This window comes from Pteropus alecto, unplaced genomic scaffold (assembly GCF_000325575.1).
Source record: "Pteropus alecto unplaced genomic scaffold, ASM32557v1 scaffold223, whole genome shotgun sequence".
Taxonomy (NCBI): Eukaryota; Metazoa; Chordata; class Mammalia; order Chiroptera; family Pteropodidae; genus Pteropus; species Pteropus alecto.
Genome location: NW_006434441.1, coordinates 3,073,099 through 3,090,104, shown reverse-complemented (window position 1 = coordinate 3,090,104; position 17,006 = coordinate 3,073,099). Strand labels below are relative to the sequence as shown.

At 53.5% G+C, this 17,006-nt stretch overlaps 1 protein-coding gene across 1 annotated transcript in view; it reads right to left on the bottom strand.

The window, feature by feature from the left end:
• Nucleotides 1-7,850: 7,850 nt before the first annotated feature.
• Nucleotides 7,851-17,006, bottom strand: part of FBLN7 (fibulin 7) — a 30,763-nt gene continuing 21,607 nt past the window's right edge. The window contains exons 5-8 of the mRNA XM_015587458.2: nucleotides 15,375-15,509; nucleotides 14,822-14,959; nucleotides 13,335-13,473; nucleotides 7,851-11,984 (exon numbers count right to left, since the gene is read on the bottom strand). Of these exons, the coding sequence (XP_015442944.1) occupies nucleotides 11,612-11,984; nucleotides 13,335-13,473; nucleotides 14,822-14,959; nucleotides 15,375-15,509 (785 nt within the window). The 3' untranslated portion in view covers nucleotides 7,851-11,611. The remainder of the gene's footprint in view (nucleotides 11,985-13,334; nucleotides 13,474-14,821; nucleotides 14,960-15,374; nucleotides 15,510-17,006) is intronic.

Here is a 17,006-nt window from a genome sequence, read left to right as displayed (position 1 = left end):
TGACAGGTGTCAGATCTTTATGTATGGTCAGTTACAAAAAACCACGTGACAGTAAAACTCCGTTTTGTCTGTTGGTAAGCTGGTGTAAGCCAGGTATGTAGTCCTGAGGTGCACACTGACTTGTCCCATCTTCATAGCTTCCCTGGTGTCAAGCAGTCTCAGCTCCCTGACTGCTTTCTGATGAGTGTAACTGGGGGATGACAGTCATGGGTTTCTTCTCAGGTTGCTGGGGGAGGTCAGCATACCATGTGACTTGGTGACCTGGCCTAAACAGTGGGGTTTACTGCTCGTCAGAAGCAGCAGCACCACGTGGGAGGTCAGGTTGAGCATCTACTGAACGCCAGAGCCGTGCATGGGAGATGCCAGCCCCTACCCTTCCCCCTTCTGGGATCCTGATGGTGAGACCGTTGTCACTATGATCTGCAGGTGAAACCCCATCTGGGAAGAGGTCTCCTAGCTCCTCAGTCATGCACCATCACAGGCCTGCCCCCTCCCTGCAGTTCGGTTCTGAGAGGGGTCCTCTCTGCTGTGGCACTTGCCGCCTGTGGTAGTCCCTGGCCCCAGCCCTTAGGGTGTATGACAAGGGTCTAAAGTGGTCCTCGACCTTGGCTTCACGCTGGGATCACTTAGGAAGCTTTTTAAAATAAGCACGGATGGACTGATGCCCAGAAATTCTGACGTGGGTTGTGGGTGCTAGGGTGCAGACATGGGATTTTCAGTAGCTTACAGGTGGTTCCACAGCACAGCCAAGGTCGAAAACCAATGGTTTCAACAAATACTAGAAGTGCAATGCTTCTTGCCAGCAATTGGCTCAGGCTTGAAATAGGACTACATGTCCCCTCATATGCATCTGACCCATGGATAGAGGCTGGACGCGGCCGTGTCAGTATGACACCCGGAACGGATGCATCTGTCTATGACTTTGAGGGGAGCTAGAAAGCAGTTGAAAGTGACAGAGAAAGTTGGGAAGAAGCTGGGTCCTTGATAGTCGTGCTGTGGACATCACTATCCTTAGGGAGGAGATGGTGGCCTTCGGATTGATGTCCTATCACGTACATAGTGACGTATTTCTCTCACTGTTGAAGCCATCCTGATTTGATTTCTCTGTTACCTACAAAGGCGAGCAGGCCAGTGAGTGTGGGCCAAGAAGCAGGCCTCCCTCCGTTTGTCCAGAGTCTGCGTTTGTGTGCCTTATCCCTCCCAGTACGTGCTTTTGCTGTCTGGGCTCCTGCAGATAATACACTGCAGGGAAGTGGTGTGAGGGAGAAACTGGCTATGGAGCGGAGCTGCAAGGACTGGCTGGCTCTGGGGGGTGGGGGAGTGTACTTGGTGGGTGGGAAGGAGTAAGGTAAGCTGCCAGGCCTGGAACTGCAGCTGCTCCCTGTTAAATTTGCAGTGCTCCTTTATGTGGCTTATAAATGGAGAAGTAGCGTATTTTTGGTTATCATCCATTCATCTTGGGACACATCTCTGAAACTGGAATGTCTTTTATAGTTAATAGACTATCATTTTAATTGGCAGGTTATTTTTACTGGTGCATAAAAGGTAGTGGATCTTATTAAGTTAGGTGGATTTAGACTTGAATGTAATTTTAAGCTGAAAGCACATATGTACATAGCCAAGTTTACTGTGAAATAAAATTTGTTAAGAGTTTATTTTGGATTAATAAGTTATAAAAATGGGTTTTTATGAAAAGGAGTGGCCCCTGTCCCTATCCCCTGCCCTGTCAGTGGTAGGTTCCCCAACTCGCGCTCTAGGGCCCACCCCATAACCCTGCACAGGCTCCTGGGACTGACCCCAGTTGACCATGAAGCAACTTCTCTGACACCAGTCAAGGTCACAGCCAATGTTCGCGCTCCTCAGAGGGAGGGGGCCTCAGCTGGGCCTCAGCTAATATGGCCCCTACGGGATACCAGCCCTTCTGGGGTCACAGATGAGAAGCAGCAGGGCGGCTCTCCCAGTCTTGGGGACTCAAGTTACCATGTTGAGGGCCATGGGGACCTGTTTCTGCCACGAATGCCTGAGTCCTGCCAATGGTGTGAACAGCCACATGAGATTCTAGGCCCCTGCTGCACTTGGTCCGTTTCTCTAAGGAGCTGAGATTCTTGTAGCTGAGAGTGACACATGTAGCCTAGGTTGCAGGCTGTGTGCTCGCTGCTGCCTGGTCTGGTCGATGGCAGTACCAGAGACCACCGCTTCTTCAAATGACAGTTTAGGGCATTTGAGGGACTGCCAGTCCGCTGTGCACACAGGGTCCCAGGTGCAGGCTGCCTCAGTTGTCACTGTGGGCTGGTGAGGGGTGGTAGAGAAGCCCAGGTGCTGCCAGATGCAGCTGATTTTCTCAAGTGGCCTCTCTCGACTTACTTTCCAGGGTTCTGAAAAAATGGCTTTAGCCCGAGTCTGCCTGAGCCCTCACGCCTTCCATGAAGTCGCGGGTTGGCCAAGACCCTCAGTGGCCGGTCCAGAAGTGGGACCCAGCTTGCGCTCTGGTGCATTTTGATGTCTTGACGCCCACTTTGTTCTGTTTGTACCTGCACCGCAGAAGGACCTGTCGGTGACAGTGACAGTGCGAGGACCGTGTGCTCTCATCCTTTTCTCCAGAGCCTCCTTGCTGGGCTGTCTAGGGTCCCCTCTTCCTCAGTATTTGGGACCTTCCCTCCGGCTCCCATTTAAACTGCCTTTTTAAGGAGTTCCACAGAAGGGGCCTGCCAGCATTCACATAAGTCTCAGGTGAGTCCAAGGTTTCTATCTCCTCTGAGTCCTATAGGACATTCCATGCTAACCTGTCCAGATGTGTGACATGGGGGCGATCCCACCACATGACGACATAAAGGGACTCTTAGTCTGAGACTTCCTGAGCACATGTGTGGCTCAGCCCCACCCACTGACAGGCCAGCTCCTTTCAGCTTTCCATGTGCCTGCGGGCGACGCGCCAACCCAAACTTCCCAGTACCAAACCCTGTTAGGTAAACCCGTAGTCAACACAAGAGCCCCTTATTTCAGCCAAATGCACATAAGACGGCTATTTCAGTCCTTGAAGAAGGGAAACCTGGTCCTACTGAATTCCCAGTTGTCTCAGGCTGAATGCTGGTCCTTGTGCGGTTGTGAGGGATCCTGTGTCCTCCTGGGCTGGGGAGGCCACGTGAGCCGCTCCCGCCTGGGGCCCCTGCTGCCCAGCTGCCAGGGTTTCTACAGGCTGTGTTCTTCGGGACACACCCTATAGCCAGGTCTGTACCAGGAAAAGGAATGAGGGAAGAGATGACTTTGACTTATTTTTTTTTTTTGACCTTGATGTTTTAAATAGGATATGCAGTCCGTGCATCTGGGGACTGAAAGGCAAGACAGAGAGGGGGGCCTGTAACAAGTGGGGCAACGTGGGAGATACTCGGCCAGGAAGACCATGTGGGTGACATCTCAACAAGAACACCCTTGCTATCAAAAAGCTGCGGTGTGGGGAGCTATAGGCAGGGCCCATGTATGAGTGGCAGGGCTGCTGTCCAGACCCCACAGGCCAGGCCACAAGATTGGGAAATGGGGGTCCAGGGCTGTTCTCCCATTTCCCCCTCATCTGTAGCCTCCCCTCATGTCCTCTGCTGTCAGGGCAGCTGCCGTGCTCGTCAGGCAAGGCGCCCTGTCCCTACTTCTGGGCTCAGCATCCCTTATGTCCTCTTCCCAGAGATGGCCTGGGGGCAGCACAGGGGCCTCCAGTGTTACTGTCTTGTTCAAGGCTGCACCCCCATGGGGGTCAGGCACACGCAAGGCCCTCACTCCATACTCCCTGAGTCACAAAATATAACATCAAAGGGCCACTGCTGCACCCATGGCCCTGGGGTGAGATGGGGAAAGGGGTGAGGTGGTGCAGGTCAAAGCTGGAAGCAGCACAGTGTGGGGTGAGGGGTCCTCAAGTGATCCAGGAAGTCCCCAGAGCAGGTGGACACGAAGGAGGGCTCATGGGGAGAGAGAGATGGGGAGAGAGCAAGCACAGGTGGTGGATTCCCTGTATTTAAGCCAGGCACACTCACCTCCCTCTGTTTGACAGTCACACTTCCCTCTGTGATAGTTGTGCACATGTGTGACGTGCCCTCGAAGGCTTTGTACAGTTCTGACAAGGTCTCATTTCCAAGCTGGTTCCAGTCACCCAGTGCACACCTCACAGTGACTGCCACACCAGTGAGTCCAGGGCGCACGAGAGGCCACTGGTTGCTGAAGTTGAGATTGAGGCCCATCTGTCGGTCACTCAGACTCTCCCTTAGAGGCAGCAGAGTTGGGTTTATCACTGGCTCCAGCAAGAGAAAGATGGCATTTCTAGGGATTGGGGGACAGGAAGGTGTTATGGGAAAATGATTACACAGCTTGTGAGTCCAGGGAATTCGTGGGGTGGTCCCGGCAGGGGTGGGTTGGGTGGGACAGCGGGGAGCTGCTGGCAGTCAGTAGTCTTGTCTTCCCGATGGGGCTGGTGGCAGCAGGTTATGCTGTGACATTTCTGACCTTCGTGCTCTGAATGGTGAAGTCTGCGTGTCGTGTGGGCCCTAAGGCAGCCCCCCTTTTCTGAAAAGTCATGTTAGGAAGGTGAGGGAAGGAGTGCTTGGAAGTGAGAACTAGACTCTGCAGACCTTGCATGGACAGTGGTTCTCATTCTGTTCCCTGTCCCCTGGGCTAACCCTTCCTTATCCCTGGACTCAGTGCGTCTCTTTATGAAACATGCCGACTAAGTCTTTGTTTCAGCTTCCACTGCAGAAATAAGTAGAATTATGCCATTACCGGTTATAAAATTAGCACCTTTTTCAATGAAGAAGAAAGGCCACCATGCTTGAACACTGGCCTCCTGATGTCCCCAGTGTGGCCCTATAGTCATGGTAAAATGGCCGTCTTTCTGACTAATTCAGCAGCGGTCACAAGAACACACTGAGCCAGGCTTATTGGCAGAGAGGACAGCTGCCCTGGAGAGTGGGTTTTGAAGAGTGTGCCTGGTTGTGGGTGGCTGTCCATGTTCCCTGGGGTGGAAGTGACTGGCACTCAGCAGACGTGGAGGGCAGAAAAGCGTACTCGGTGTATCTGTCCCGCAGATCAGGTGCCTAAAAACAACCAGCTGATCGTCTTGCAGTGTGGAGGCCAGGAGTCTGAGGTTAACATGTCACAGGGCCATCTTCCCTCGGGAAGCTCCAGGAGATGGTCCTTCCTGCCTCTGGCACTTAATGCAGGTTCCTGGCTATTCCCAGCATTTCCTGCTGTGACAGCATCACTCCATTCTCTGCTTCCGTCTCCTCTCCCTGTGTGTGCGTCTGTGTCACTGTTTTCTTATAAGGACACCGATCATTGAATTAAGGCCTACCCTAATCTAGTATGTTTCCTGGGTTTTTTTCCTAGTGATTTTATTATGGAACTACTCATGTGCTGGGCACCTGTTACGTAGATGTTATTCCAGCCATGGGGACATAGCAACAAATAAGCAAAAGAGATAGAAGTCCCTGTACTCAAGAGATTTATATTCTTGGAGCCCAGACAATAACCTAAATTACAGCAGACCTGCAAGTTGCGGAGTTTTGTTCTCATGTTGAGGAGATGTGCCAGGAACTTGACCCCAGTGTGTATCATTCAGCCTGTGGCAAGGCTGGTCTCATTAAACGCTGCGTTACTTCAGGTCACAGAGCCCAGGACCATGGCAGTGGGTGACTGCGCTTGGCCCTGGGAGCCTTACACCCCTTCTTAGGAGGACCAGCCCACAGTGCCTGGCCACGAGAGGACAGGAGTGCCAGCTCACCAGGGCCTGGTGGGGATGGGGGGCACAATGGGGAAGATTTGGCCAGATTCATCGCTGCCACAAATACCGTCTATTTTGTTGTCTGTCACTTTGTCCATGGTCTCCACAAGCAATCTTGTCATCAGGATCCCTTGCACTTGTCTTCCCCATACTCCCTTCCCCGCCTGTCTACAGGCTCTGCCCTTAGCAGACTAAACGTGAGCCACCTTGTTCGTCGCAGTGACACGTGGCCCCTCTTCACACATTCTTGTTGGTCTTGTGCAGGGAGGGTCTTCAGCCATCAGCCCACTGATGGATACAGGCGCCCCTGGGCAGGCAGCTGCTGGGCCAGCTCTAGGCCACGTGCAAACAAGATGGCTGGGCTTCTTGCAGGGGACTGGGATGCTCTGGGCTACAGATGAGCCCCACCTTAGACCCACTCACCATAACCACGCCATTGTATAGAAAGAGAAGGCTAGAGGACAGCCCCCGGGGATGCCGTGATGGATGCCCTAGTCTGGGTTTCTGACACTCGCTGGCCCATGATGACGCTGTGGTTGCCTTGGAGCCTGCAGGGTGGGGATGGGCTCACTGGTCTGTGTCCATTTCTCCTGCCTTAGTCCACCAACAGAATTACCCTAAGTGACTTCTGAGGCTGGGTCACAAAGGCCATGCACACAGCTTCTGCTTGGTTTTCTGGACACAGAACAGTGACCTTGTGCCACTATGTCTGACCACTCTGAAGCCACCATTCTCTGGACAAGCTAAGCCACATGAGTGACCAAGGAGAACTGTCTGCTTGTCAGTGCCATCTGTGGGGACCCCATGTAGGCTGGACATGTGAGTGCGTGAATGACCCATCAGGTATCCTGGCAGGCGTGTTCCCAGCAGAGGGAGTGTGGATGTGGGGCTAGTGTGAATCCCTCCCCATGCTCCACCCAAACCCTGACCCTGAGAACCCGTGAGCATGGTAAGATCATTGTTTGAAGCTGCTGAGTTGGGGGTATTTTCTAACAGCAGTAATAGCCAGGACAGAAAATTAGGCTGTCCCTACAGGTCCCCATGCTCCTCTGTCCCCTCTCTTTGCAAGTCAGCATCTCTTTTTGCTCTGCGAACAGACACTTTTCCTCTACACATGGGCCCAGTGCAGTTGCCCAGGCCTCACTTACCAGATAGTACTGCATTCACACACATGACATTCTGAGTCACAATTCCAAAAGCTGAGAGCTGGGGCCCACCTGTCACCACACACAATGGCAGTGTATATCGTCTGGGCCACATAGGTGGTGGACCTGCAGACATTCGCCACGTACTGGCCATCCTCTTTTGCTGCTGCTTTTCTCATAGACACAGCCCTCCTTGAAATCACACACTTTCCTTGTTTACATGTGTTACCACTTTGCCTGCTGAAATGTAAGTTCCAGGAGGCCAGAGTCCCTGTCAGCTCTGTCACCACTGGATCTTAAGCAGCTAAACAATCCCCTGGAATGCAGGGGACATTTCAGAACTTTTACACAGCTTATAAACACCTACAGACTTACGTAGGGACCAGGTGAAAGTCACATAAGTCGGCCTCTTAGCTCTGCAGTACAAGCTGAGGGCTGAGATTGGGGGCTGGTAGCAGAGGCTTATGAACAGACTTGTTTTGTCTGCCACCACGCCCCTAACAGCCACTCAGACCCCGCCCCCGTGCCCCCCCCCCATCAAGCTTGCTATGACAAGTGGTAGCTTGTTTCCAGCTTATTTTCCTTTGTGAGTGTTGGAGGCGTTGCATGTTGAGAATAAGATGAGTTTTAAGAGTTACCTGGAAACCTAGCTAACCTTTCATCGTTCAGGAGCCAGTGAGCCATTTGGGTTGCATCATCTCTTACTGATGGCTGTTGCGGGCTCCTCCTAAGTCCAGGATGGGCAGTGGGCTGGCTGTGGAACAGTCCTCCCAAGGGAGGGTCTGGTAAGTTTGGTGATGTCAACAGCCATGGACACCCGGGCCTACTTTATTCAGGAATGTGACTCACACGTTGTTTGTTATTGGGCAGAAACTAGTAGACTCCTCCTGGAGGAAAAACTGACCCCAGAGACTCAAAGGCAAAAACAGGAAAATACAGATGCATATTGCTGCGATGTTTTTAATAGCAAAAGCTTAGAAACAACCCAAATGTCAGTCAAGGGTGACTGGTCGGATAAAAAATTGTATGTCCTTATAACAGCATTTTATAGAACATCTGATCGTTCTATGGAGCGATGTCCAGTATATTGTTGAGGGAAAAAAAAAAGCAAGATCAAGGAAAATGTGAAACAGTATGCCATTTATCATTCGCTTAACATATTTTTTTAAATGGAAGGGTAACATAAATTGATCATCTACGGCAGAAGGCAGCAATAGGGTAGAGGGGCTATGGAATACAGACTTCTCTGCATACAAATCATTGTGTGGGTCTGACTTTGGAACCGTGTAAATAGTTTACGTAATTATAAAAAAATTGAAAAAAGCAGTCTCTCAAAATTTAAGCAAAACCAAGTGAATAGGCATACCCATGATTCCAGTTTGGGGAATAACCACAGAGCGAGGACCCATTCCAGGTTATTTTGAAACTAAATTGTTTTCCTTAGGATTTACTAAGGACAAAACAAATGGGAAAAGAAGAACTTTAACTGTGATGATTGTGTGGTAATTCTGGCATTGTTCTTCCGAGGGTTTATGGCAACGTGGGATTATTCTGGTGATTTTGAGGTTTTCAGAATGTGAGAAAACAGGTGTAGGACCAGTGAGGTCATCTTAAACCCTATAGCCCTGAGCGGACCTGGATGTACCAATAAAACTCACGTGGTGCCTTTTCTCTGATAGTTTGTATTTCCTATCTCTGCCCACTAAAATCAAGAAAGAGCGAGCAAATCACTTCCAATAGCGCCCCATGCTGAGGTTCTGATTTACAATTCCCATTCCCCACTGACAGGGACCAGGGCTCCTGGGGAAACGGATGGGTTCAGGACAGGAGCATAAACCATCCAAGATGAGGCTGAAACATCCGCTGAATCTGTGCTTCCACTGCTAAGCTGTCAAAGACCCAAGGGTCATGTCAAAGGGAGTCAGTGCCTGCCATCACGCAGCCCCAAGAGCCAGAGGGGAAATGGGTCATGGTGGGTGGGAAGGTGCACCAGGTGTGCTTAAACCACCGCTGTCCGCGTGCTTGGGGAACAAAGCACCTCACTGGAAACTGACGGAGTCAAAGTTTTGCCCGTCTTTCCGATACACACTGACTCTCAGGTGGCCAGGTAACTGAGGGAAGGAGCTTCCTCTATGGAGCAGGCCAGCTTATAAATGCAGAAGAAATAACAGCACTAGAATGTTGCCTGCAGCGCCTGCAGGAGTCGGGGACCTTTCAGTAGCCATCGGTGGCTGCTGATGTAGGAAAAAAGGGTCAACAGGATCACTACCAAGAAAGTGGTCTTGTGAAAAAGCCTCACAGGCCCTGATGACTTTCTAGATATGACTGCTGACACGTAACACAGAGGGGGGTAGAGCAATGTGTTAAAAGACATGCCAGGGATGCAGCCAGGCAAGCCCAGACTGAGAAATCCTGTGGCACAAGTGACCCAGCCCTGTCTTCTGACAGGCCTCCCCACTCTCCCAGCACGGGATAAAGTGAGTGTTGCAGCCACAGCTCACAGGCATGTCGGCAAATCGCATGCAGAGCATGGGCCTAGTTCAGCCCAACAGATGGAAGACCCAAGCCCTTCAGACGCAGGAACAATGGCTGACTGCGAAGGCATTATGGAATCGCTGCTGCTTTTTTAGGTGCGGCTGGTAATGATGTCCTTTTAAAAAGCCCTTAGGGTTCAGAGAAATAAGCCGAGATATTTACAGATGGAGCGATGTGACGACCAGAATCTGCTGCAAAGTCCCCGTGGATCCCCGGGGTGGGAGGGGGTGTCAGTCACTGAGGCCAGCACGCGGGGCGTGGGCCTGTCATGCATGTCTGCCTCCATGTCTGTCTGCGACTGTGCATGAAAAAACACTTTAAAGACTCACTGCCAAGTCCAGTGAGCCCACATCTCCTGGAAAGTGTGCAGGTGAACACCTGCACCATTTGCTTCTCTGATCTGGCACAGATAGGGGCTGCGAAAGGACAAAGGAGAGTTGGCTTCCACAGGAAAGTGAGGTAACAGGGCAGAGAGCAGGACGTTGCCCACAGAGGAGGGCCTGGGCATAGTCCCTAGGAAAGGCCCAAGTAGCCGGCCTTCGAATGAGGTGCTGCGATGGCACAGAATGTGAACCACTGCTTTAGCCTGGGCCTGTGGGGCATCCAGGCCATTGTCATACACCAGGCTGGCTTGGGCACCTGTTCTGGAGACTGCCTTTCCTCTTGCTGGGGGTGAGAGGCATGTCCCTGGGAGCCGTCCCTGCCCCCAGCAGGAAGGAGGAGGATGCCACTGTGACACCCTACTTTCCGGAACATGGCCAGGCCCTTTGGCTCTCCGCTGGTGCTCTGCACAGAGGCCTGCATGGCTACAGACCCTGACCTATCACAGCACCACCTGGAAGCACAGTTTTAATAGAGTCTTGTAAGAACCCAGGAAAGCGCATTTGCAGACCCTGGCTCTCTTGTTGCAGAGATGGCAGCCAAGCCCATGTGTGAAGGAGAAAAACGCCAAAAGCCACTCCTGACTGCACCTCATGCTCTGTCTGACAAATAAGACGAGGCCATTGTCCAAGAACACCCTGCTGTGGGTGGACTGCCCCGCTGGCAGCACACTGATTGCGGCCCCATTGCCCACCCCAGCAAATACAACGAGTGTGCACAGTAGTCTGTGGTGGCGTCTCCCCCAGACTGGCTCTCATTTGGATGCTGAAACTGCCTCACAACTTAGCCGCCTTCTAAGTTTTAACCTGAGCAGGCTCCCCCACCCCAGCTCAGGGACACATGCCCAGCCTGGTTGGTCCCTTTAAGGTGACTCCCAGGCTCCCCATCAGAAGTAAGCCTGGAATCAGTGGCAACTCAGCCTCGGCCAGGTGTCCCCTATTGGAAGGAACGGGCCAGCTCAGGCTCAGGGACGGGCCAGGAGGCCAGGGAGCAGCAGGAAATTTATTTTTTCAATTAGAATACCAGGTTGCATTGTGAGCTGTGATTTCTCAGCAGAAATTAATTAGGGCAGAATCTATTCTTTAATGTTGGTCTTGTGGTCTGCATAGGGGTCCCAGGCCCTGGCATGTCACAGACGGTACATGGACATGAATGGCACACGGGGCTGTGGCTGAGGACCCACCCCATGTCACACACACACGGCACGATCTAACACTCGTATCACGACCACAGCAACACGGGAGGATGGGCAGTCACCTCAGACTCACACTATAAGCTCCCCCTGCAGCTACTTCAGACCCACAGAGCCGTCACAGGTCACTTCCTGCAGCTGCCTGTTCCCCATGAAAGAAATTTCAGAGCCAATGAATAATCTAAGGCAAGAGTACACCCAACCCCCAAGCCACAGACTGGTCCTGTTAGGAAGCTGTGGGCAAGCGAGCAAAGCTTCATCTGTATTTGCAGCCACTCCCCAGCGCTAGCATCACTGCTTCAGCTCCACCTCAGATCATCAGGTGTTAGATTCTCATAGGAGCACCGGTCCCTGGTGCCAGAAAGGTTGGGGACTGCTGGTCTAAGGGAAGGGCCTTAAAGCAGGAAACAAGTGATGGCAGCAATTTGGGTTTGGAGGCTGCCCTTCTGTGTGACTCCGTGGGCCAAGGTGCAGCGCTGCCCCAGACACCTGGGTGAATGGGCAGGTAGGCAGGGAGAGGACGTGTCTGTTGCAGCCAGTGCCCACAGCAGAGCTCTTGGGGAGCAGACAGGCACAGACTTGCACATCTGAAGCCCCTCAGAAGTCATATGGGGACACAAAGATGGTGACCTGAGACACATGGTTAGCCTGGAAGGAGCGGTCCAGGTATTCGGACATATCTACATCCACCTCCAGTGTCTGAGGCCCCTCCAGGGTCTGGACGAGGATCAGCTCCCCTGTCTGGCGGTCTGCACGCTGCATCACGAAGTGGCCACGGCTGTTTCCACCCACGATGCCAAACCGCAAGCTGTTGGGTCCGGGACGGCCGGGTGCTGAGGCCGTGGCCATGCGGAACAGTGTGATGGGTGTCGTCAGGTTGGAGGGCAGGGACAGGAAGTGGAAGGAGATGGTCTTGGGCAGGTGGCGGCAGGGCCCACTGTCCATGGGGCAGGGGCTGCGCTCACACTGGCTGGAGCAGAGAGGCAAGAGGTGGCAGTCAGCCTGCGGAGACGTGGGGGCTACCCATCCTGGCAGAGGCCACCAAAGTGACCTCCCTAGCCATGGAGCCCTCACCACAGGCGCCCGGAGCTACAAGCAAGTGCGGCTAGCATCAGGGTGGCGGGTAAGAGATGCTCCCCTAACCCACCTGTGCATGTGTGTGCCTGTATGTGTACATGTGTGCACATATGTGTGCATGTATATGTGTATGTGCCTGGCTGCACTGTGTGTGCGTGGGCCACTGCATGTGCATGTATATTCGTGTGTGTACATGTGTATGCAGGTATACTTGTGTGCAGGTGTTTGCACGTACATGCATGTGTCTGCATGTGTGTATGTGCTATTACTATAGCTTTTACAGAAAAAGCCAGGGAAGGTGAACTAGCAATGGCGTTGCTGGTATTCAAACCTGGAGCCCTCTGTGTGTGCTGAGACCTCCCTGGGAAACAGTAGGACCCAACAGGTAGCTAGCAACACCCTAGAACGTGGCGTTCTGCGCTCTGAAGTTGGCAAACACCAGGGTTATTTGCTGTGTGCCTTAATGTTTAGGGTCAGGGTCATGAGGAAAGCCGTCCAACGTTTCCCGCACAAACACAGATGCAGATCATTGTGTTTGGTGAGTCATATCATCATGGTAATTAATACAGGTCGAATATCGTGTCCAGCTGTTAATCAGGGATGTCTCCAAGGCTGTGACATGCAGGTCCCTCTGTCCTTTCATTTCACTCAGTGACTCTTGAGGTCTTCACTCTCACTGATAGCTAGCTACCTTTTCTACTGCTTCTGATTTACCATAGCTCCCAAAGCATTTCAGGTTTCTAAGCTCGTGAAGTCGATTCATTCTAAAGACAGCTCTATGCTCTCATGAGTTCCTTGTCATAAGAAAATGCACGTACTTTGTCACAGTTGCAGTGATTCTCCCTGGGAGGCCTGTCCCCCAAAAGAAAAAGCTTTCCCAGTGCTGAGGTTCCTAGCAGCTGAGCTATCCAGCACCATGGGGAAGCCAATGATAGCACACTGGGCAGGTGTGTAGATGTGCAGTGTGAACCCGGGAAGGTGGACCTCTCCCAAATTGGTGTGAGGCATACCTGCCCCTGGTCATGCCCCCAGCAGCACCCAGGGGCATCCACAGTTCCATCACCCACCATGTCAGCAGGCACACTTGGAAGTCCCCGTGCAGGGGCCAGTTGGGTTCTGACTGCACAGTAAATGTGTCTGCTGATGGGAGGCAGGGCTCAGAGGTGCCAGACTTCCCTCTCGGACACACCGCACCTTCCCCCAAGACCCTTGGAGGCCCTGGCCGCCACCCTGGGACACTCACAAGGGCGATGTCTTCACATAGCTCACGTTGCCACTGCCCTTGGGGCACTCGGGGCTGACGCACTGGAAGCTTCCGCCGGTGTTGACACACAGGGTTCCCCGGGGACATAGGTGTTGTGGATTCACACACTCGTCGACATCTGAAATATGAGACCCGGCCGGGGAGAAGGCCCCCGATATCCTCAATGTACCCAGCGTCACTGATGGGGCCACTGGAACGTCATGCTCCACACCTAGCGAGCTTTCTAAACAGCCACACGTGTTCTTACAGGGGAACGCCTGTCCCCTTTATGCCTAGAACCCAGGTCCATGGAGGCACTGCTGCATGTGCTGGGGGACACCCCCCACTCCCCACCGACCCATCTTCCTCCCCAGCACAACTGCTCACAAAGGCTGGGTAGCACAGAGGAGTGCCCACCACAGCGCTTCTCAGGCCTGCCTCTGGCCCTGCAGCCTCCCTCCAAGGCTGCGCCACTTTCTTGGTGACTGAATCACCAACAGCTCTCTGCTCAGCCTTACAAGACTGCACTCTCCCGTACGTGAACTCTGTTCCCTTCCCGTGAGCTCCCTGGCTGGAGACTGTTTCTTCCCAACCCCACACAATTTTGCGTGGCCTTCATGAACACTTGTGGGACAGACGCATGGATGGGTGGATGGACAGATGGACGGATAGGTGGACGAATGGGTGAGAGAGATGCATGGAGGGATGGACGGATGGATGGATGGACGGATGACAGCTACCTGGATGCCTTCTACTCCAGTCCCAAATTGCCCACTCCTCTGAGTCCTGCAGTGGATCCTTGACAGGCTGTCACTGGGAGCTGTCTCTCTTCACCCCCATGACCATGGAGGAGCCCTCTGTCCTCTCTCCCCTTTCTCTCCCAGAAGTTTGGAGCCATTATCTGGCTAGGTTCTTTTCCGTGCCCTGTCTCCATGGATGAGTACAGCTGGGGACACAGGTCTGTCCCTTCTCCAGTTGAGGCAAGCCTGTGTTAGCAAAATCATTTCCCCCCAGAGACCTGTTGCAGCATCAGGGTTCAGGCCTGAGATGTTGGGTGATCACACTAGGGTATAAGTGCCTGTAGGTGCTTCCCTTTCAGATGCAAATGTGGGCCTGCGCAGGCTGTGGAGAAGGGGCCCTGTGCCAGGAGCCTCATGTCCCCTCCAGATTGCAGGACACAGGGACTGTCTGGCTGCTCTGCCTTTGGGTCCAGTCCTGGCTAAAGACATTGCTGAGCAGGAGGTCATGACCTGACCTTGAGAATAGTTACTCCCATAAGGTTGGGAGAGACTATTTGCCAGGTTGGTGAAGAGATTTGCTTTCCTATTTAAATCAGTGATGATGTAGCCTGATCTGAGATTCATTGGTGTTTTTTAACAGACTAACTACATTTGAGACTTTGACTCCCTCAACAGCCACCACATCCCATTCTGAGGTCCTGGTGGGTCAAGAGAGCAGTACCCGCCTTCTGCTGTGGGCCCACTCACCCTCGCAGCTCTTCCCATCGGGCAGGGTCCGGTACCCGCTGGGGCAGGTGCAGCGGTAGGAACCGGGTGTGTTCACACAGGCGTGCATGCAGAGCCGGGGCCGCCCCTCTTGCCCGTAGAGCTCACACTCATTCACATCTGAGGACAGAGTGCCAACCTGACTCTGGGAGCCCCACGGAAGCCCCAGCCCCAGCAGGCATGCACCCCTTCTCCTGAACTGGGGGCCCAGAGGACCAGCAGAAGTGGCTCCACAGGAAAAGCTAAGCCCCAGAGGGTACAGAGATGGCCCCAGATGCCTGCTGAGCTTGGCCTGTCTACTAGTGTAGCCCTTGCCCCTGTGGTTCCAGCCCGGATGGAGAGACAGGGGCTCAGGGCTCTGCCAGGCCAACCTGCCTAGCAAGCCTGCCCTCCCCATCCCCTTGCGCTGCTTTTCCATAAGGAGTGCGTGCTGGGTGCATCTGCAGGTGGCAGGGCAGAGGTGGGAGCCCCTTCCCCCCTGTGTTCCTCCCATACTAGCCCCGTCCCCGTGGTGAGGGCCCTATGGCTCACCTACCCTGACAGATGCTGTCTCCTGCTGTGCTGCTCAGCTGGAAACCAGCCTCACAGCTGCACTGCCGGGTCCTCTCCACCTGTGCGCAGCGGGGCGCACGGCTGAAGGCGGGGTCACCAGCCACACGCTCAGGGGCTCCTGCAGGGACAAGACTTCTCAGGGCCACCCCTCCCCCCACCTTACCGGCTGGACCACAGGAGGTGCTGGGGACAGCGGCCCTCAGCACTTACTCTGCAGGCGGGGGAGGAGGGAGGTAACTGACCAAAACCCAGCGGAAGGGCTGGAAGGGCTAGGGGACAGGCGCACAGAGCACAGCGCAGCAGGCCCCCCCACCCCCGCCCCGCCCATGCTAACAGCTATCACTGAAGCTCCAAACAGGTTTGGGGATTCTTTTTTGTGTATTCTTCACCCTTTTCTAAAGTGTCTAAGTTTTTGTTTATTTTTTTAACGAAGAACAGGAAGCAATTTTCTAATCAGAAAGAATTAGATTTTTAAAGTTCAAAGGATTCAGAGCTTTCATTTGTTTGAGAGAGGCTGTAGGGGATGAGGGTGAAAGTAATGGGATGCATAGAGGACACGTGTGACTCCACGTCTGTGAAGTCCTCAGAAGAATCGGATTCAGAGCCAGAAGTAGAGGGTTGTCACTGGGAGGGGAGGATGGGGGCCATTGTTCACTGCACAGAGCATGTTGTGTATGTTTTTCCATGAGAGAAAGGAAAAGGTGAACGGGTTATTTTAAAAAGCACTGTGGGACAGGCTCCTGGAAGCTGAGAAGACAGAGGCAGGGCTGAAGGAGGGGCTGGCAGGCGCCTCTTTGGTCTTCGGCTGTCCAGGGATGCGCCTGCCAACCCCTCCTTCCCTTCCTGGGGCAGAGTCCTGTTGAGGGGACACTTTACACATCAAGTGATCCTGGGCCTGAGGGACAGCAGCCTAAAGTCTGATACACAAGCCACCAGTGCCCAGGACCAGCACATCTGGGCTGAAGGGGGCCATTTCTTTTTCTGCCCTGTTTATAAGTAGGAGACGCAGTGGGGCTGCCAGGAAGAGACTGACTCTAGCACCTCCAGAATCTGCACAGAGCAGCATGGGGACAGGAGCTGGAGGGTCCCCTGTGCTCTGGGGAAGGCACCTCCTCCTGGAGAGGCTCCTAGCAGGCTGCCTCGGCCCAACCGAATCAAGACATAAAGCGGCCAGTCTAGGGCGGCAACGCTTAGCGACCTGGGGTTGGGTCCAGTGCCAGCACACTGAAGACTGGCAAAGCTCCTGGTCTCTGGACCATGCCAGCTGCACGTCCCTCCTCCCCAGGGCAGATGCCACGTGGGAATCACAGAGCACCCTCTAGGCTTTTCTGTCTTTAGGGTCAGACCTTTCTGTATAGGACATTTTGGTTGCTGCGCAATTGGGGATCCCAATCTGTCCCTGTAGGTTCCCCACTGGATTTCCTGGCCATCTGCACAACAGCCACCCTGCACCTTGGACTCAATGTGGGCCCCCTCACCACCAGCCAGATGTCCCATCACCCAGCTCTATAGACACTTGGCCTCTATCATTAACTACGGTTGACGGGTGTGGCGGGAGTGTTTGAAGGAGCTGGTCTGCAGTGGAAATGTGACCGTGTGGAGATGGTAGCATGGA